Source organism: Podarcis vaucheri (assembly GCF_965113315.1).
Source record: "Podarcis vaucheri genome assembly, chromosome: 16".
Lineage (NCBI taxonomy): Eukaryota > Metazoa > Chordata > Lepidosauria > Squamata > Lacertidae > Podarcis > Podarcis vaucheri.
The window spans coordinates 14589156-14610301 of record NC_138754.1 but is presented as its reverse complement, the minus strand read 5'-3'; the positions used below and the strand labels follow the sequence as shown (position 1 = coordinate 14610301).

The 21146-nt window shown below is 47.1% G+C and overlaps 1 protein-coding gene and 1 long non-coding RNA gene across 2 annotated transcripts in view; one reads left to right on the top strand and one right to left on the bottom strand.

Moving 5' to 3' along the window:
• Positions 1-4206: 4206 nt before the first annotated feature.
• Positions 4207-6849, bottom strand: LOC309520892. The gene is made up of 2 exons (XR_014214469.1): positions 6745-6849; positions 4207-4449 (listed from the first exon to the last, which is right to left on the bottom strand). It is a non-coding gene; the product is annotated as an uncharacterized lncRNA (long non-coding RNA).
• An 85-nt stretch (positions 6850-6934) lies between these two features.
• LOC309520860 (actin-related protein 2-like) overlaps positions 6935-21146 on the top strand; it is a 20562-nt gene continuing 6350 nt past the window's right edge. The window contains exons 1-5 of the mRNA XM_082202816.1: positions 6935-7098; positions 14519-14629; positions 16840-17055; positions 17677-17749; positions 20041-20177. Coding sequence (XP_082058942.1) covers positions 7051-7098; positions 14519-14629; positions 16840-17055; positions 17677-17749; positions 20041-20177 — 585 coding nt within the window. The 5' untranslated portion in view covers positions 6935-7050. The remainder of the gene's footprint in view (positions 7099-14518; positions 14630-16839; positions 17056-17676; positions 17750-20040; positions 20178-21146) is intronic.

Sequence of the window (21146 nt, the reverse complement as noted above, 5' to 3'; positions counted from 1 at the left end):
GCGCCGAGGGCCTTCTGGCGGTTCCCTCATTGCGAGAAGCAAAGCTACAGGGAACCAGGCAGAGGGCCCGCCCTGTGGAACACCCTTCCAGCAGATGTCAAGGCAATAAACAACTACCTGACATTCAGGAGACATCTTAAGGCAGCCCTGTTCAGGGAAGTTTTTAACGTGTGATATTTTATTGTATTTTTGGTTTTTATGGAAGCCGCCCAGAGTGGCTGGGGAGGCCCAGCCAGATGGGCGGGGTATAAATAATAAATTATTATTATTATTCATGCTCTTTATTCAGCTCATAGTGGTGAGGAGGAATGGAAGTCCCCTCAAAGTATCTGCTTTATATACATTATTTACACAATGGGCTGCATGTGATTGGCTAATTCCGGACTTCTCCTGTAGGCCAATCAGGTTGTGGATTCACTTCTATCTGGAGCTGGATTGGGTGGCTCCTGCTGACCAATCATACTGCTGCATTGTTCTAGGACCAATCAGACTGCTGCATTCTGAATCCTATTGTTCTAGGACCAATCAGACTGCTGCATTTTGGATCCTATTGTTCTAGGACCAATCAGACTGCTGCAGCTGGATCCTATTCAATTCAGTACATAACAGCAACATACATTTATATACATAAATTTTATTCAAATTTTACCCAGAGTCCCAGCTTGACACTGTTACGGCTAAAATCTGGGTGCGGGGTTACTCTGCCACCCAGCTCATCGGACTAAGTCCGTGGGTCCCTGCGGAAGAAAATGAGCTCAGCCGGACACAGGAGCAAACTGCAGAAGGTCCAAGTTTATTGCGCAACAGGTTCAAGGCGAGATTGAACAGCGAGAAAGGGGGTGACATGAACTTTTGAAATTTCCCTCCATGTCCCAGAATACAGTGCAAAATACCTCCCAGTTACATCACGAATACATTAAGGAAAGGTTGGGTTACACAGATTACATCATGAATACATTAAGGAGAGGTTGGGTTACACTGGATTAACATATGGAGGAGGGAGGGGGAATATGCAGAGCTGGAGATATGCGCAGATAAGCACATCCTGAGAAGACAATGGTCCATGTACGCATAGTCTGTCACCTGGCATTGCCCGAGGAAAGGTTTGGCAGAGTGATTTTGACAGGATTACTTGAGAGATTATGGAGGACAGGGGAGGGGTGATGGAGTCCTAGAGAAATTGAGCAAATATATTGTAGTGAAGAAGACATGCCCCCCCCCCCTTCCGTAACAGTACGAAGGTTCTGGAAACTCTCCTTTGGTAGGGGCTTTGTCAGGAAGCCCGCAGTCATCTCCTTGGTATGGCAATAAGACAGTTCCACAAGTCCCTCGTGGATGGCCTCACACACATACTTCACCTCAATGCGCTTTGTCCTTGCCTGGAATTTCTCGCTCTGGGACAGCTTTAGGCAACTCCATTGGACTAACAGGCCCCTTTCTCACCACCCCAAAGTCTGAGCCAGGACATCTCTCTGCACACTTCTGTGGCCGCAATGTATTCAGACTCTGTGGAAGATAAAGCTATACAACTCTGTTTATAACTGCCCCATGAAATGGGACCATTTCCAAACATAAATACATATCCACCTGTGGATTTATAATCAGTTGTACATCGCAGCCCAATCTGCATTTGTAAAACCAGTCATTCTAGGATTACTAACGGCTGGTAATCTTAATTTAGTTTATTGCACCCATGAGTACCAAACCACCCTTTTCACACCTACCCAGTCATATTCAGTGGGAGCATTTACTTTTCTGCTTAGAATTCCCACTTGTAGCAGGAACCCCCCCACCCCAATCATTCTGTTTGCACAAACTTCACACACACTCACACTCACACACTACATACGCCACATTTCTGTTATAAATTCATAGAAAATCAACCATACATCGGATTTGCACTGTTCCATTTTTTACTCCATGTGACAAGGACTATCAAAGGGGGGTGCTTGGTTTCTGGTCAGCCATAATCCCTTCACCATCCCAGCACATCCACAGGAGCCCTGCCCAGTTGCTATGTCAACCCTGATAATCCCAGACAGAAGACAATCAAAATCACAAAGAACAGTGGATTCACCACAGGCTGAAACAAAGGACAATGATCAGATCTTCCCTCTGGGGGCAGGAAACTGCAAACTCCCCATTGTCACCTGGAAAGTACTCATGGGGAGGGGGAAAGGAGGAACCAGCTGGGTGACTGGACACTCAGGTTACCACCACAACTCCTCCCTCAACCCCTCCTTTCTGTAATGTATGCATGATGTCAACCCTTTCTGTAACGTATGCATGATGTCAACCCCTCCTTTCTGTAATGTATGCATGATGTTTCTGGGGGTGGGCTTGACCTAGAGGAGGGGAATTTCAAAAGTTTTTATAAGGTCTTGCAGCCCATTGTTCTGGGTCTTTCCTCTCTCTTGCTAGTGAGGGAAACACCCTGTTGCAACAGTTCAATAAAGGCCAAGCCTACAGGCTGCTGTTTTGCTCCAAGTTATCCTGGTTGGTGTCTTTGTTTTTGTCCAAGGGAGCCCTCAGATTTTTCCGTTAACACACTGCACTGGCTAAATTACTTATTTATTTATGAAAGATGACCAAAGTCCAACCCTGTTCTATGTAAATGTTAAATACTAGTCATTCTGTGCTGAGCTCCCACATAATATATAGATTTTAATAAATTTTTTCACTCTTTTTGGAGGGGGTAGATTTCAGAGATTTCAATTAGCCATTTCCTCCTATCACAATTTTGGATGTGTCTCACACAACATCAGGAGTATGAAATTCACTATAATTGTTCTGAAGGCATTCGGTAATAACTGGAGATATATTTACAGTTAAGTCTGAGGTTCTGGAGTAATCTTTGATTTATTTTCCAAGTAAAGTCTTACAGGCTTTGCAAAGCAGAACATGGCTATGGTCAGAGATGATAATATTGGTAATCAAGGCCAATTTAACAGAGGGAATAAATTCAAATGAAATCAAAATATAAACTATTCTGGAATAAGCAAAAAAGCTTTTTGAAAAGTACTGTAAGTGTAATTGTGTTTATTAGTTATAAAGGACTCGGCAAGGATCAAAGTTCATTTATTTATTAGTTGAGAAAAACTGGTGTTAATTTATTAGGGTATATGAATGTCCTATCCAATTGATTATTAAGTCATGTTAAAATTCCCCCTAAAATTAATGGACCCTCTTTAAAATTTGATAATTGAAACAGTAGAGCTGATAAAATAGGTTGAGTGGAGTGAGAGGCATAGACTGAACCAATTGTATAATTTTTGTTTCTCTATAGTTTCTTCTTGTTTCAAAAGCACACACACAAAAAACCTTCTGATCTACTGGAACATCATTATATACAATGCCTGTTTTCTTGGCAATCCATAAAGCCACACCCCTAGCTTTTGAGGATCCAGGCAAATTATATCAAATCCCACCTTTAGGGGGCAGTACAAATCACACGCTCGTTTTTCTTTTGTAGGTTTCTTGTAAGCAAATGATACCAGGATTATTTTTTTTATGTAGGGTTTTTTGTAGTTTTTCGTTTTGATATGGAACCCAGCCCATTGACAAAATATTCACACTAGCCAAAATTATATCTAAAGCTTAAAACAACTATGAGCTTGCATAACATAGCAGTTTATGCATCTCTCCCAACAATACAGTGGTGCCTCGCAAGACGAAAAGAATCCGTTCTGTGAGTCTCTTCGTCTAGCGGTTTTTTCGTCTTGCGAAGCAAGCCCATTGACGGATTAGCGGATTAGCGCTATTAGCGACTTTTAGCGGCTTAGCGGATAAGCGGCTTAGAAAAAGGGGGGGAGGGGAAAAAACCCGCAGGAATTCGCAAGACATTTTCGTCTTGCGAAGCAAGCCCATAGGAGATTCGTTTTGCGAAGCACCTCCGAAACGGAAAACTCTTTCGTCTAGCGAGTTTTCTGTCTTGCGGGGCACCACTGTACATCCCTCCCCCCCCCAACCACCACCACCCTAACCCACAGCTTGAGAAGTAAACCCAGAAATCATGTACCTGCATGATCCATCTCCAGGGAGAAGTCCTGGGTAGAAATGGCCACAGACCTCAATTTATTATTTTTATTTATGAAATGTATTGCCCTTCACCCGAAGATCACAGGGCAGTTTACAGTAACTTAGGCCTCAAGAATAAGGGGAGTGAGCTCCCATTTCCCCCATTAAGAGCAAACAGAAGAAAAAAGGCACAATTCAAGTGTTTAATCAAGCAGCAAACTGATTCAGGATATGGTGAACATCATTCAGCTTGATGTAGACTAGAGGATTGAAGCATACATAATAAAGGTTTTGTAGACTCTTCAGGTCAATTTGACTCAGGAAACTTTCTCTTTTCTGCTGTGGTGGTGTTTTTTACTTGCTAATCACGACCATCTTCTCCAGAATCATCATCCAAGTCCTCCACATTAGTCCCACCTTCACACTGCAGTCCTAGTAAAGTTAGTAGGTTTTTAATTTCCTACAGTGCTATGCCATCTCTGCGCTGAGGCTTAATTTAAATGGAAAGCCCCATTTGTAAAGGCTTGAATTTCCTTCTAGGTATGCTGAGTGAGGTATTGAGAAATTGCAGAGCTGTTCCCATCAAGGTTCTGATCTTCTGTATGGTTTAGTCTCTCACTGCTTATCTATGAAATCTTGTAGTATCTCTTGGTTTCTCGCCTCTTTGGGTATACAGTAAGTCTCTGTGGACTCTATCTATATTGGGATTCAAGATGAGCTTAACCATGTGTATAGCCAGGATTTGGGGGGGCAGGCTGGGGGGGGGGGAGAACCAACTTATCTGCAATGCAACTGACCAGTTAGTTAAGTAATTTTATTTATTTACTTGATGGGGGGGGGCAGCTGCCTCCCACCTCCCTGGCTACGCTCATTACCTTAACAGATTGGAGAACTGGGCATGAGCTAACAAAATGAAATTCAATAGGGACAAAGGTAAGGAATAACCAGCTGCACAAATATAAGATGGGAAACACCTGGATTGTCAGTAGCACATGTGAAAAGGATCCAGGGGTCTTAGTAGACTGCAAGCTTAGCATGAGTCAACAGTGTGATGCAGCAAATAAATAAATAAATAAATAAATAAATAGCTAGCTAGCTAGCTAATGCTGTTCTAGGCTGCATCAACAGAAGTACAACACGGTACCTCAGGTTAAGTACCTAATTCGTTCCGGAGATCCGTACTTAACCTGAAACTGTTCTTAACCTGAAGCACCACTTTAGCTAATGGGGCCTCCTGCTGCCACCATGCCGCCAGAGCATGATTTCTGTTCTCATCCTGAAGCAAAGTTCTTAACCTGAAGCACGATTTCAAGATTAGCGGAGTATGTAACCTGAAGCATATGTAACCCGAGGTACCACTGTATCTCGATTAAAGGGAAGTCATAGTCCCGCTCTATTTTGCCTTGGTTCAAACCACACCTGGCATACTGTCAGTGGCGTAGCGTGGGGGGTGCCAGGGGTGCCGGCCGCACCGGGCGCAACATCTGGGGGGGGCGCGCTCGCTGCCTCCGGAGTCGCCGAAGAGCCTCGGGCGCAGGCTGTAGCGGAGCCGCATGTCTCGCGGAACCGCTGAGCTGTACGCGGGTCCGGGCTGAAGGCGCCCGGCAGGCAGCGGCTCTCAGCGCTCGCCGCGGAGGACGCGCCAGGCAGACCCTCCTCACAGCCCCGCCTCCGCCGGTGCTGCTGCAGCTGCTGGGCCGTTGCATTTTCCTCGCCTCTCTGCCCCCCTCCTCCTCCGGGCAGCGCCAGCGGCAACTTGCAGCGCCAGCGGCAACTTGCAGGTTAGGGGTTAGGGGGGGGCGCAAGTTACTTGTCTTGCCCCGGGTTAGGGGGCGCAAATTACTTGCGTTGCCCCGGGTGCTGACAACTCACACTACGCCGCTGCATACTGTGTCCAGTTCTGGGCACCACAATTTAAGAAGGATGTTGACAAGCTGAAACCTGTGCAGAGGAGGGCAACCAAGATGATAAAAGGTCTAGAAACCAAGCTTTATGAGGAACAGTCGAGGGAATTTGGTATGTTTAGCCTGGCAGAGAGGAGACTGAGAGGAGATATGGTCAAGTATCTAAAGGGCTGTCAAGAGTCAGATGGAAGATGCAGCGAGCTTGTTTTCTCCTGCTCCGGAGGGTAGGACTTGAACCATGGGCTTCAAGTTACAACAAAGGAAATTCCGACTCAATATTGGGAATAACTTTCTGACAGGAAGAGCTGTTCAGCTGTGGAATGGACTCCCCCCAAAGGTGGTGGACTTTTCTTCACTGGAGGTTTTAAGGCAGAGGCTGGATGGCCATCAGCCATGGATAATCTAGTTGAGATCCCTGCACAATTCTATGATGATTCTATCATGCCTATGATGGACCTTATCCTGCAAGCTCTTCTTAGATCCTTACCTACCTTTGAGCCAAACCTTCTTTATAGGTCCGTGTACCCAGAAAATTACTGAGTGAGATGGCCCAATGGTACAAGCCGGCTTCCGGGGAGTCTTTCCTAGGTGTCAGTGGCGTAGCGTGGGGGGTGCAAGGGGGGGGCGGCTGCACCGGGCGCAACATCTGGGGGTTAGGGTTAGGGGGCGCAAATCCAGGGGTCAGGGGGCGCAAATCCACGGGTTAGGGGGCGCAAATTACTTGCCTTGCCCCGGGTGCTGACAACCCACGCTACGCCACTGCTAGGTGTAGAGTGGGAAAGAGCAAATGCGCAAAAAGCCTCGCGATCTCCGACGCATCTACCGGCTCGGGGCGGCTGCAAGCCCCCGGTTCCTGCCCGCCTCTCCGCCCTTCTCCTCGGTCCTTCCCGGTCCCTCCCTCCCTGGCTGCCTTTCTCTCCCAGCCCAGGATGTTGCATCACGGACGGGGCTTGGCTCCCTCCCTGCTCCGGCGCCTGCTCCGTGCGCTGGCCCTGCCCCGAACCCGGGCGGCGGCGCTTCCTGCTGCTGGGCGAAGCCGGAGAGGGCGGCGGCTGCTGCGACTTGACAAGGCGCTGCCGGCCTCGAACCCGCGACCCGCAGGCGGCATCGACTCGCCGCCGCCGCCGCCATGGACAGCCAGGGCCGCCGCGTGGTGGTTTGTGACAACGGCACCGGGGTGAGCGTGCAAGCGCTGGCGGAAAGAGTGTGCCAGGGAGCTGGGCGTGGCGGGTGGGCGCGGCGGGGGATCGTCACCGCCTGTGCCAAGGGGCTAACGTGTGGATGTGCGAATGCGTGTGTGTAACACGTCCGAGTGTCCCAGGGTTGCCTCCGAGAGCGCCCGACAATCGGGGCTTTGTTCCGATTTAGCCAGTTCCCTTTCTCTGCCGGGGATGAGCTCGCCTCGGATCTTGCCGCAACTCCCGGGGAAACCTTGGGCAGTATCAAGGTTTTGACCCACAATATTGGGGCTTGCCTCCCTTGCGAGGTTGTTGCAACCATGTAGCCGTTCGTGCAGATTTGGAAAGCGCTCGAGATTATGAAATGAAAGAGCAAGAGCGCCTCTGGGGGCGTGCAGAGCGCCCTGGAGACATCGCAGTCGAACCCCAGGAGGGCATTCGTTTTTGAGTTTTGTAGGGCCCACCACCTCGTCGCAAAATAGTATGGTCATCCCCAAATACATCTGGAAAGATGAAGCTGGTGGCCTTCCAGGGAAAGAGTGTAGCTTCTAGGCAGGGTGTTGTTGAACTACAGCTCCCAGCATGGCTGACCTTTGGCCATGCAGGTAGGGGATTCACATTTAACCAGTGTACTCCTTGGGGGATAAAGGACTGGATTAGCTCAGCCAGATCAATTAGGGACCTGGATTTCACCCTGGAGTCTGTGATCCTCATTCTGTGACTGTGACATAATGACCTATTGTGTGAAAGCAGAATGTGAATATCTCTAACCCCTTAAGCCAGGAGTTTAATGTGGCCCTGTAAACTTCTATGTCCAGCCCTCAGGCCTCTCCCCAGGCCACACCCCTCGCGGGCCTTGTTTTAGTGCTTTTTCTGGTTTGAATGAACTTTGATAATGACTCTTGCCTGTCTGAATGAAGGACAGAAAGGAGTGTGTGTTAAAAACCAACCTATTGTAGAAAGGTAAAATTTACCATTTGTTGGTCTGCTTACTTTTGTCTCTGGCTTGGGAACCCCCCCCCCCCCAAATCAAAGGTTACCCATTGTGGCCCTTGTCTTGGTCACAACTATCATTTGCTCCTCCAAACACAAATACTTTTCAGTGGAGTCAGTTCTGTATCTTTTGTTGTTGCTGCGATTTTTATAATTCAGTTTAAATTTAAGTGCAGGCCATACATTCAAGCTCTGAGCTGCCAGTTGTTGAGAAAGGAGTAGTCTAGAAGAGGAAGGTCGGCATCCATCTGTCTTGGGGGACAGTGGAGGAGTGTGCTTTCAGAGATGGAGTCAAACCATTGGAGAGTTACAGCACCTGCTGTGGCTGTAGAGACTGACAGGGGAGAGACATGTTTTGTTGCAGCTGGGGCAGACGAAGACATGCGGTTGTGCTGCTGCAGATGCCCCAGGGCGTTTCTTCTCTTCTGCGCTCCTCCCAGCAGTCATTCCTCCTCTGGTCAGTGCTGTGGATGTATGGCTTCACCGTATGTCTCCAGCACTGCGGTCATCTGCAAGGGATTCCCACATGGCGGGATTGATGTTGCCAGCCTTCATGCCACATTTGCAGACATCTTTGTAATTCAGAGCTGGTCTGCCAACGGGCCTGGTGCCTGAAGCCAGCTCCCCATAGGAGATCCTGCCATCTTTCATTCTGTTGACATGACCAAGACAGTGTAGATCACAAACTAATACAGAAATTAGGCCTAATGGCGGGAATGGGGGTTAGATGCACAGGAAATTCATTGGGGAACTGCACAGCTGTGGGAAAGTCCACATAGATACCCTTCTCCAAATTTGTTTGTAAGTCTTTTAGGGCTTTAAAAAAAAATAAAAACAGTTTGGAGATCAGAGCTGTAGAGCCTTAGGCTAAGGGATCCAGCTGGGGAGGGTGTAATTCAGCCTCTAGCAACCTGCGACTGCCAGATGTTCCAACTATACAACTTCTATCAGCCCCAGCTAAAGGTGGTTGCAATGTTTTAAGACTAGATACTCCTGTAAGATACTGTAGTTCCCTTGGTTAGAACATGGTGCTGATAATACCAAGGTTGTGGGTTCAATTCCCGTGTATTCCAGCATTGCAGGGGGTTAGACTAGATGACACTAGTCCCTTCCAACTCTACAATTCTATGATTTCCAAACATTTCAGGGGGATGATCGTGCTAGAAATGGTCTACCCAAGGTGCTGTTGAACCTGGAAACTTCTGTCCAAGGGGGAACATAGGAAGCTGCCACGTCCTGAGTCAGGCCCTTGGTCCATCTAGTTCAATACTGCCCGCACTGAATGGCAGCAGCTCTCCAGGGTTTCAAGCAAGGGACATTTCCTACCTGGAGATGCCAGGGATTGAGCCTTTCACATGCAAAACCTGGTGCTCTTACCACAGAGCTTTGGTCTTCCTCAGCTATATTTTCAAAATTTTTAAGCTGCATATTTCACAAGTGTTGTTACATGGCAAGGCCACTAAATAATTGACTTAGTGGGTGTGGGATAATGCTGTGAACACCCAGGTAAGGACGGTGACTCCAGCTCTCTCCATCCACGGTTTTAATCAGTTTCCAGCATGTCATGACACCCATATGCATACATAGGAAACGGACTGGTCTGTCTTTCTCGGTGTTCACTGCACTGACTGGCAGTGACACTCCAGAGTTTACCTGTAGATGCTGGGGATTGAATTTTGGACTGCAGGTGTTTTGTACTTTGAGCTTAGTAAGCAGCTGCTCTACCTTGGTAAAGGTAAAAAGGGACCCCTGACCATGAGGTCCAGTCGTGACCGACTCTGGGGTTGCAGCGCTCATCTCGCTTTATTGGCCAAGGGAGCCGGCGTACAGCTTCCGAGTCATGTGGTCAGCATGACTAAGCCGCTTCTGGCGAACCAGAGCAGCGCATGGAAACGCCGTTTACCTTCCCACCGGAGCGGTACCTATTTATCTACTAGCACTTTGACGTGCTTTCGAACTGCTAGGTTGGCAGCAGCAGGGACTGAGCAACGGGAGCTCACCCTGTTGCGGGGATTCGAACCGCCAACCTTCTGATTGGCAAACCCTGGGCTCTGTGGTTTAGACCACAGCGCCACCCACGTCCCACTCTACCTCTGAGCTTCCACCAAACAGAAAGCAAGATTCCAGTGCTTGAGTTTCTAATGAAGGGCGGATTTAAATAACCCTGAAATCCCTGGGAGAAAAGGCCGGTCTCTGGCTGATTTAGCCCCTTTCACTTTGGCCGTTCCACGTGCTGCAGTCTTGCTGCTGGCAACACCCGACTGACCTGTAGATCTCTCTGTCTTGCCTTGTGCCTGTGGGATTTTATACATGCAGATTTACTGGGAAGATTAAGCATAAATTAAGATTAACCGGCATGGATAACACAGCAGACAGTTCAATGGGCAAGATTCTTAGGCTTCTGGGAAATCTTCTGAAAGCCACATGCCAACTGGCCTGCAGGGCCAGAGACAAAAGTGGGCCATACTTTTGTGCTGTCGACTAGTTTCTACGCTAGTTTCAGTGACACTTTCCAGGCAGGAAAAACACTCGTGAAGCAGGGCCAGTGATGGATGTGGCCTACAGAGAGTTCTGAGGGCCAGATAGCGAGACATGGAGGGCCACATTTGGTGCTTTGACATGAGATATAAGCAGCCCTGGGTTGAGGTCCGCAGTATATTAATGTTCTCTTGAGGAGGCTATATAAGGTTTTTGGAAAGCAATGCATCCTTTGAGAAGTGTGTGTGTGTGCACACATGGCAGGTTCTTTGGGGAGCATGCTGGGAGGGTGTGCGCACTTGCGCACGCACTGAGCTTTTCCAGCAATCTGGAAAAAGTTGCCTCTCAACGCAGCTTTGTCGGTGATTTGCAGCAAAGCCCTGTGGGTAACAAAGCCCACCCCCACATGTCCTCTCAGCTTTCCATTGCTTTTTTGTTCCCAAACCCACTTCATTCCCCCGCCTGCTGAACATAACTCAAAAGAAACTGGCTGGGAGATCAGTGTGCAGGGAGCCTACTTATTCCATGATCTGGCAGTTTTTAATTTCTAAACGGAAAATAAGAGAGAAAGAGAGGGGGAGGGGAAGTGTTTATAAACGTAGCGAGCTCTGCTTTATATTGAGTCAGGCTATTGATCCATGTAGCTCAGTATTGTCAACACTGACTGGCAGCAGCTCTCTAGGCAGCGGTGTCCCACAGCCCTATGTGGAGATGCCAAAGGGAATTGAACCTGGGAAAAACAGGGGGTCTTGTCAATGAGCTACGGGCCTTCCCCTAAGAGTAAGATTCCAGTCCTCATGGTTTTGAATAACAGGCTGATTTAGATAGGAATATAGAATTATAGAACTGTTGAAGCGGACACAAGGGTCAGTGCAGCAGGAATCTCTTGCCCAACAAGGGGCTCGAATCCATGTTTTAATAAGATTAAAAGTCTCATAAGAAGCTGCTGCCTTGTACAGAATCAGACCACTGGTCTACCTAGTTCAGTGCTGTCTATGCAGAGTAGCAGTGTCTCTACAGGGTTCCAGGTGCAGAAACTTCCCCAGCCCTATATGGTGATGCTGGGGGTCGGACCTGTAATGCTCTGGATGAGGACTATGCTCTGTGGGAGGGTTGGCCTCCACCCTCTGACAAAGCCTTCTGCTTCTGTGTTGAATTTCTGGTTGAGAAATTTCAGCAGCCAAACCATTAGTTGCATAAAGGTTAATATAGAAACAGGAATTTAGGAAGCTGCCCTATACTGAGTCATTCCCTCATTCCATCTGGTTCAGTTTTGCCTACAGAAGGAGTTGCTTCTTGGACAAGTGAGCACATTTCAAATTTTAGAGGGAGAGCAGGGGGCGCCTGTCACAAAATGGCTTCTGCGGAGGGGGCATGGCATAGCACAAAATGGCTGCCACAGGAAGTGTGGCAAAACGCAAAATTAGAAAGGCAGCCACCTCCAACAACCTTATGCTTACCAGCAGGGAAGTAAACTGTGTCCTGCTGGCACTGATTGTGGAGATAGCGCAATATTGATTTTTTACACACACACACACACACACACACACACACACACACACACACACACAGTTGCTGTCTAAGAGCAATGGGGGCATTCCTCAGTAGCAGGGGAAATATAGAAGGTGGCTACACCACACCCTGATTTCACGGAAATCACTTAGAAGGCACCTGCACATTTTGTCCCATGACTTCCTAGGAGGGCTAGATACTTACTTTAAAAATAAAAATGGAAGCTCAGAATCTGGGGCACCTGCCCAGGGGCACCAGTGAAAGCTTTTGTACTGTGCCAGGTTGGCAGCCCCTGATCTACAGTGACTGGAAGTAGATCTCTGGGGTTTCATGCAGGGGGCTCTTCCAGCCCTATGTGGAGATGCTGGAGACTGAACCTGAGGCTTTCTGCCTACAAAAGAAGTGCTCTTTTGCTCAGTTGCGGCCCTTCCCCGCTCGGTTTTGTTGCCTGCATGGATTCAGGAGAGCTGCCATGGCAGCCAGAGGTAGTAGCCTTTGGTAGCAAAGTTCAGCAGGAGAAAGAGGCCTCCATGTTCCCGCCCTTCGTTTTGGGCCTGCAGATTTCTGGAGCTCTCGGTGTGCAAGCAGCTTCCTTCTCGGTTGCCTGTTTGTTCTGCCGTGAGTCATATTTGGCCATTTCATTTCCTGCCTCTCCACTTCCCCCTTTGCAGTTTGGTTTCCTCAGTCTAGTCTGAGGGCACATTTCCCAGCCCAGAACCAGAGGCCTTTAGCAGGCTAGCACAGCAGCTTCTCAGGCTGGCCTTTTCTCGCACACACCAGGGGTTGGCAACCTTTGGGGGCCAGTGGGCACAACTGGGATTTTGAGAAAGTACTATGGGTGCCTTGCAAAAACAGCTGCTGCGGAGCGTGTTGCATAACACAAGCACATTGGAAGGGGGGGGGGGAGAGAAGGACCACTTTGCTGTTACAGCAGATGAATCTGAAGGGGTGTCCACCCTAGAACATTGTCTAGTCCTGTTGCGTCTGATGGGTTTCACTTGGTAATTCTCAAGGACACGGACAAGGTGCATAAAATATCTGAAGCACTGTTACAATGCTTTCCTGCTGCTCTAGACCAGTGTTTTTCAACCTTTTTTGGGCAAAGGCACACTTGTTTCATGAAAAAAATCACGAGGCACACCACTACTGTGTGCGGAGAGGGAGATGTCAGAGCCCCGGTGCTCTCTATGGGGAATCGGATGAGAGCGGACCGCCTGTCCGCTCTCATCTGATCCCATCCGATCTGATCCCCACCCAGGACGGATGGAAAATAGGGTGTACACAGTCCGCCGCCCGCCTAGTGGGCGAAAATTTGACTTTTTTTTAAATCTTTCGAATTTTTCAATTTTTCCCACGGCACACCAGGCAACATCTCGCGGCACACTAGTGTGCTGCGGAACAGTGGTTGAAAAACACTGCTCTAGACAGTAGGACTCAAAGCAGTGGGTTTAAATTACCAGAAAAGAGATTCTGACTAAACATTAGGGAGAACTTTCTGATGGGAAGAGCTGTTTAACAGTGGAATGGGCTACCTCAGAAGGTAGTGGACTCTCTTTCATTACAGGTTTTTAAGCAGAGGGATGGCCATCTGTCAAGGATTCTTTTTCAGGCATTCCTGGATTGCCCTACAGTTCTATGATTCGATGACTGCTGGCCATGCTGGCTAGGACTGAAGCATATCTCCAACATTCATATAAACTTGCCCTGTTCCATTAAAGATTCCCCTTTGGGAAGTTCTTTGGATTGTGATCCTTTTGCTAGTTGCGTGGGAAATGGGCTTGGCGCCGTGTCAGTTTTGCCAATAACTTTGGATGAATATGAAGCTTGGTAGCTTCCAGGTTAGATTACTGCAATGCATAGTGTATGAGACTGTGTTTTAAAGGGTGCTCAGAAAATGCAGTTACTTCAAACCCCCGCTGTTAGGCGATGAAAAACGCAAAAATTATCAAGGGAATGGAGCAATGTCCCTGTGAGTTGCGGTGTGTGTGTGAACAACACTTTAAAAATAAAGGGCTAAAAGGAAAAATGCATTCTGGAGTGTAGTGTGTAGAAAACCGATAGAGATAAGTTTTGCTCCATCTCTGATAATCCTAGAACTCGGAGGCAGCAGAAGTATTGGCAACGCAGAGAGGCAGAATAGTGGAACCGCAAAGTCCCCAGTTTGAAAATTGTGGTTGCTGCTTATTTGCATCATAAGCCAGCCTTAAGGAAGCCACCTTTGCACTCCCAAATACATTACGGTGATGGTAATACTACTGACCTCCTTCACAAGGTTGTTGTAAGAATAAACTTAAATAATAATGCCCACAAAGGAGTACTATAGAACCAACCCTTTTCCTACATCCCTGGCTCCCCTACCCACTGTGTCATTCTTCCATGCTTGAATTACTCTCAACCATTGTTTTTTTCTCCCCCCCCCCCCCGTTTCCCCTGCAGTTTGTAAAATGTGGCTTTGCTGGGTCAAACTTCCCGGAGCACATCTTCCCAGCTCTGGTGGGCCGCCCTATCATCCGCTCCACCGCCAAAGTTGGCAACATTGAGATCAAGGTGAGTAGCATCTGTGGGCCTCAGATCTCTGTGTGTGTGGTGAGGCCAGTCAGATGCGGTTGGGGGGTGGAGGGCTGTTTTTTATTCTGTAATGGATAAGGTGGGGAACCGATGGCCCTCAGCCTAATATCATGTGGCCCTCAGCATTTCAGATGTTAGGGACCCACTCTTGCTCTCTAGGCTTCTGCTCTAGTTATTGCTTCCTCTTCTGTTTCATGTGTTTGCAAGAGGTAGAGAAACAGCTGTGCAAGAACTTGCCTTATTAAATATCTCCCAGGACAACAACATACACACACAAGGAACTCATAAGTCACTTACTCTCAGCAGGTAGAAATATCATAACTAGACACTGGAAGGACCTATCAGGAGTGAACATAGACCACTGGTACCAAAAAATAACGGGAAAGTTACTAGAAAAGTTAACCAACAAACTCAAACTAGCACAAAGACAAGGACCTCAGTGTGGTTCCCCTTTATTACATACGCAACACTATCCCCTCCAACTGCATACAAATCAATACGGCTCACCTGACCCAACAACCTAGCCTTCCTCCCTCACACAAATGAACCACACCGCAATCAACTAAACACAACCAACCAAGCTTGGGAACCCCTAACCTCTCACAATAGCAATAAAAATAAATAAATATATAAATACACAAATGTGATGCTGACACAACTCCCCCTATACTAAGAACAGGCAATAGAATGAAAGAACAATTTCCCCAGTCCATCTCCCCCTCCCTTTCCCCCCAACTGCAAGATGTCGATGACAAAAATGTTTTGCACCAAACGTAAACGATCTTGTGAAAAAGACTTAAGAATTGAAAGTCAAGACAATAGATGTAACGTTCCCCATTTATCTGTTTGCTTTGTAACACAACCCCCCCCAATAAAAACTATTTTTTTAAAAGAGAGAAAAAAAGAAACAGCTGAGCAATTGCAGAGTGCTCAGAAAGCCTGCAGGCCCTCCATTGGAAAAAATGTTCCCCAGCCCTGCCATAAAGTTACTGAGAGGCCCTGGAAGCTTCGAATACAGTGGTGCCCCGCAAGACGAATGCCTTGCAAGACGAAAAACTCGCTAGACGAAAGGGTTTTGCGGTTTTTGAGCTGCTTCGCAAGACGAATTTCCCTATGAGCTTGCTTCGCAAGACGAAAACGTCTTGCAAGTTTGTTTCCTTTTTCTTAACACCGTTAATACAGTTGCGACTTGACTTTGAGGAGCAACTCATAGAACGCGGTGTGGTAGCCTTTTTTGAGGTTTTTGGTGATTTTTGAAGCTTTTCCAAAACTTTTCCGACACCGTGCTTCGCAAGACGAAAAATTCGCTAGACGAAAAAACTCGCGGAACAAATTAATTTCGTCTTGTGAGGCACCACTGTATAGAATTTTTAGCACTCCTGAGAGTGTGTGTAACTACAGTTACTACAACTGGCGGAAGTGGCATATAACTCACCCACTGCAAGAACAGTATTGGAGTTAAAGTCACCCTGAGGGTTTGTATGCTTGTTTATATGGTCCAACAATCTAACTCCACACTGTTAGTTGGAGTTTGATACCTGTTTGTGTGAAGGGAGCCCAAGTTTTGGCCATGATCTGAAGGCTGATTATGCTCTGTGATGACATGGCATGGGGGCTCATGTATTGCACACGCAGGTGTATAGCTGTAGCCCAGCAGCATAACTATTTATTTATTTATTTATTTATTTAACTTTATATGCCACTTGATTGTAAAAAGCAGCAAAATAAAGAAAAGCAGCAAAATCAAGAAAGAATGACAAGCATACTTTAAAACATACAAAACAAAAAACATACAAAACACTAAAACAGATTAACATACTTAACATACAAAACATACAAAACACTAAAACATACAAAAACATACAAAACACTAAAATAGATTAAGATTACCTCAGCTTTCTAGGTGTGTGGGTAGGCCTGACTAAACAAAAACATCTTTAGCATGTCTGAAAAGAGTACATGGAATGTTCCTGCTTCCTCTCAATAGGCAGCGAGTTCCCAAGTTGCAGGCACTGCCACGTCAAACGATCAAGTTCTTATAAATGCACATATTATGTGTCACCTGTGGCAGGGCCAATTCCGCCAACTGGCGCGGTCGAGTGGGCACATGGGGGCGGGGTAAGGTGATCTCATAGGTGAGCCGGCCCCAAGTTGTTAGAATTGAATTTTGTTTCTCTTTCCCGTGCCAGGACCTCATGGTGGGAGATGAAGCCAGCGAGTTGCGCTCTATGCTGGAGGTGAACTATCCCATGGAGAACGGGATCGTGCGCAACTGGGACGACATGAAGTACTTGTGGGACTACACCTTTGGGCCCGAGAAGCTCAATGTCGACCCCCGCAACTGCAAGATCCTGCTTACCGAGCCCCCCATGAACCCCACCAAGAACCGGGAGAAGATCATTGAGGTAGGTGGGATGTTATTAGGAGTATAGAGGAGCTTTGGAGAAGCCGGGGTCCCAGAGCAGGGGTGTGAGAAACGAGTTCATCAAACCGTCCCTGCAAGATGTGAGGCTGGATCAGTGTGATGGGTTCTGTTGTGGCAGGAGCGAGATAGGCCGCAGAGTTTTGTAAGCTCCTTGAGGCAGGGTCCTGGGTCCTCTTGTATACTTTATAATAATATAAAGAATAAGGAAACCTGGGGAGAGGTTGGGTAACTTGTGTTCTGTAAGTGGGGCTGGTCTTGGCGGCTATTGAAATACAGTGGTACCTCAGGTTAAGTACTTAATTTGTTCCGGAGATCCGTACTTAAGCTGAAACTGTTCTTAACCTGAAGCACCACTTTAGCTAATGGGGCCTCCTGCTGCCGCCGTGCCACTACCGCACGATTTCTGTTCTCATCCTGAAGCAAAGTTCTTAACCTGAGGTACTATTTCTGGGTTAGCGGAGTCTGTAACCTGAAGCGTCTGTAACCTGAAGCGTACGTAACCCGAGGTACCACTGTATGGACTTGGGAATAGCCAGGAATTCTAGGGGTGGCTGAGACTTGTAGAACGAATGCTCATTGCCCATTTCCCCTTGCAACACAGGTGATGTTTGAGACATACCAGTTTGAAGGAGTCTATATCGCTATCCAGGCAGTGCTGACCCTCTACGCCCAAGGTAAGTCGGAGGCTGGGGTGTGTGATGGGAGAGGCCAGGAGTTAAGCAATGGTATGGTATTAATGCATGTTAAATCTTTTGGAAGACCCACATGTTTTATTGTTTAAGGGAGACATTGTATTAATTCCCAATCTGTGTCCTGTTAATCATAAAGGGGACGCGGGTGGCGCTGTGGTCTAAACCACAGAGCCTCTTGGGCTTGCCTATCAGAAGATCGGCAATTCAAATCCCCGCGACGGAGTGAGCTCCCGTTGCTCTATCTCAGCTCCTGCCAACTTAGCAGTTGGAAAGCACACCAGTGCAAGTAAATAAATAGGTAGCACTGTGGCCGGAAGGTAAACGGTATTTCTGTGCGCTCTGGCACTCGTCACAGTGTTCTGTTGCTCTAGAACATGGGTAGGCAAACTAAGGCTCGGGGCCCAGATCCGGCCCAATCGCCTTCTCAATCCGGCCCGCGGATGTTCCGGGAATTAGCGTGTTTTTACATGAGTAGAATGTGCTTTTATTTAAAATGCATCTCTGGGTTATTTGTGGGGCATAGGAATTTTTTTTTTGGGGGGGGAATGAACAAATTCCTATGCCCCACAAATAACCCAGAGATGCATTTTAAATAAAAGCACACATTCTACTCATGTAAAAGCACCAGGCAGGCCCCACAAATAACCCAGAGATGCATTTTAAATAAAATGATATATTCTACTCATGTAAAAACACGCTGATTCCCAGACTGTCCATGGGCTGGATTTAGAAAGTGATTGGGCCAGATCCGGCCCCTGGGCCTTAGTTTGCCTACCCAAGATCTAAATCAATGTTGTCTGCAATGGACATCAGCTCTCTGGGTGTTTCAGGTAGGAGACTGGGAGAGATGTCATTGGGGATTGAATCTGGGCGTTATACATGAACAGCCTGCACGCTACCACTGAACTATGACATTTAATTTAATGAAAGTATGGGCTGGCATGTTGATGATGATGTTGTGTGGACCCCATGTAAAACTGCATACAAAGGCTGCTGAGATTGCAATATAAGCCCCTAGCAAGAAGCACTTTTAGAAGTGAAAATTTGTCTCACTCATTCACCTGGTTGGTATCAGTTCCCATTGGTATCCAGCTTCCTTTGAAAAGTCTGCACTGAGTGTACTTTCCCTCCCCATAACAGTTTGTAACTGGTGATTTTATTCATGACCACAATGTTCCAGATCCTTTTCTTCTGTCGATCTGTTGTTGGCTTGCAAGCTGTTTTCAAAGGTTTTGCTAGCAGAGTTCGCGCTGCAGTTAGCAAATGCTGCCAACTCTTCAAATAAAAGAAATTCTGGTATCTGGGCAGGCCCAGGGGAGGAGGCTGCTGGAGTTCCCCCCACCCCCATGTCAGAGTGTGAAGCCTGGCTAGTTAGGGCATTAGACAAGATTGTTGTGTATATATAAAAAAATAGATACAACAGATTTAAAGTCAAATTGTTTGCTGCTATATAGGAAATTAATGTATACATCTTTATATATTTTTTCAAGCAAACATTTAAACATTTAAAGCTGAGATTTTAGAGATAATTAGTAATATATTTATCTAGGGGAGAATGATGTTTAACATATTAATATACGTATATTTAAAGATAAATTGTAATACCAAGAGTCTGCATTGCCATTCAGTGCAAAGAGACTGCGGAACGAAATGGTTTTATAGAGCTGGGTGTGTCTTGATTGGCTGGCAAGGTCAGCTGCCTTGTCTTCAGGCCAGTACATATTTCGATTCCTGCTTAGACTTTTGTTTAACACACACACACACACACACACACACACACACACACACACACACACAACCCGGTTCAAATCTTGCCTCTTCCATGAACTCCAAAGGTGGCCTTAGGCAATCTAAAATTATCTCAGCTTTGGCCTTCTCTCTGAAGCTTGGGGATAATACAGTGGTACCTCGGGTTACATACGCTTCAGGTTACATATGCTTCAGGTTACAGACTCCGCTAACCCAGAAATAGAGCTTCAGGTTAAGAACTTTGCTTCAGGATAAGAACAGAAATAGTGCTCCGGCAGCGCGACAGCAGCAGGAGGCCCCATTAGCTAAAGTGCTTCAGGTTAAGAACAGTTTCAGGTTAAGAACGGACCTCCGGAACGAATTAAGTACTTAACCCGAGGTACCACTGTAATTCTCTTTGATGGCCACCTTGCAGGGTTGTTGTAAAAATCAGATACACACACACTGTGTGAAGAGGTTTGTACACTTTGAAAATGCTACTGAAACAGTCTGTTGCCATAATTAATATGAAAACCTTTTTTCAGGCCTTCTCACAGGTGTGGTGGTAGACTCTGGGGATGGTGTCACCCACATCTGCCCAGTCTACGAGGGCTTCTCCTTGCCCCACCTCACCCGTCGGCTGGACATAGCAGGGCGTGACATCACACGCTACCTCATCAAGGTGAGGGCTGCAGAGGCCATCGCTGGCTTTCTTCCCCTAGGTGGGGGGATGCTACATAGGGCATCAAAGAAATGAGTGAGCAGGATCTGCTGAAACCCTTTCGTGAAGCTGGAGCACCTGTGTATCAGCAAGTAGGGAGCGCCTGTATCAAAATACTGCTGTGTAACCTCACCTCCTAACAGGAGGTGCTCCTGTTCAGAATATCAGCCCTCCAGGATTCCCCCACCGTCGTACTAATATAAGCTAGGCCATTTCACACAAACACACCACCCATCATGTTCCATTTGTAGGCAGTACTTAACATTCCACAGCTACAGACATGCTCAGTCCTCCTCCTGTTGTTTTTGAGGATGTCTTTCCAAAACCTGCTTCCCCCTTGGGCCCTTGTAGGGGGGTTGGACTAGATCAGAGCTTTCTAAACTGTGTCATGCCACGTGTGTTGGCTGCAGTCTGTAGGTGTTTTGCGTGAACACTCCCAGCACTCTGCTTGTGGCTGGAAAGGGGTTTGTTTAACCTCCGGTTTGCTAGTAAAACGGAATTACTGTGTCACAAAAAGATGCACATCTAAAAAGTGTGTCGCCAACATGGAAAGTTTGGAAAACTAGAGGATCCTCATAGTTCCAACTCTTCAATTCTATATGATGTCAATTTTGTTGGCACTCACTACTATGAGTATGCTATTGGCGGGAGCTGTACTGCTCTGCTGCCTCTCTGTGTGGAGGTTTTATATTTCTAGCTATCCTATATACTAATAGTTAACACAGTTCTCCAAAAGTGTGGATCTTTGTTTATCTTCATTGGAAAGTGGATCCTTCCAACCCCTCTCCCTTTTCCATTTCCCCCCATTTTTCTTTTGCAACTGGCATTTTGTGGCTATTGAGCATGCCCAAATCTCACTGGGCTGGGTGGGGTGTTGCTGGGTTTTTTGGCCAGGGGTGGGGAGGTGCATTGCCTCCTTAGTTTTAAACC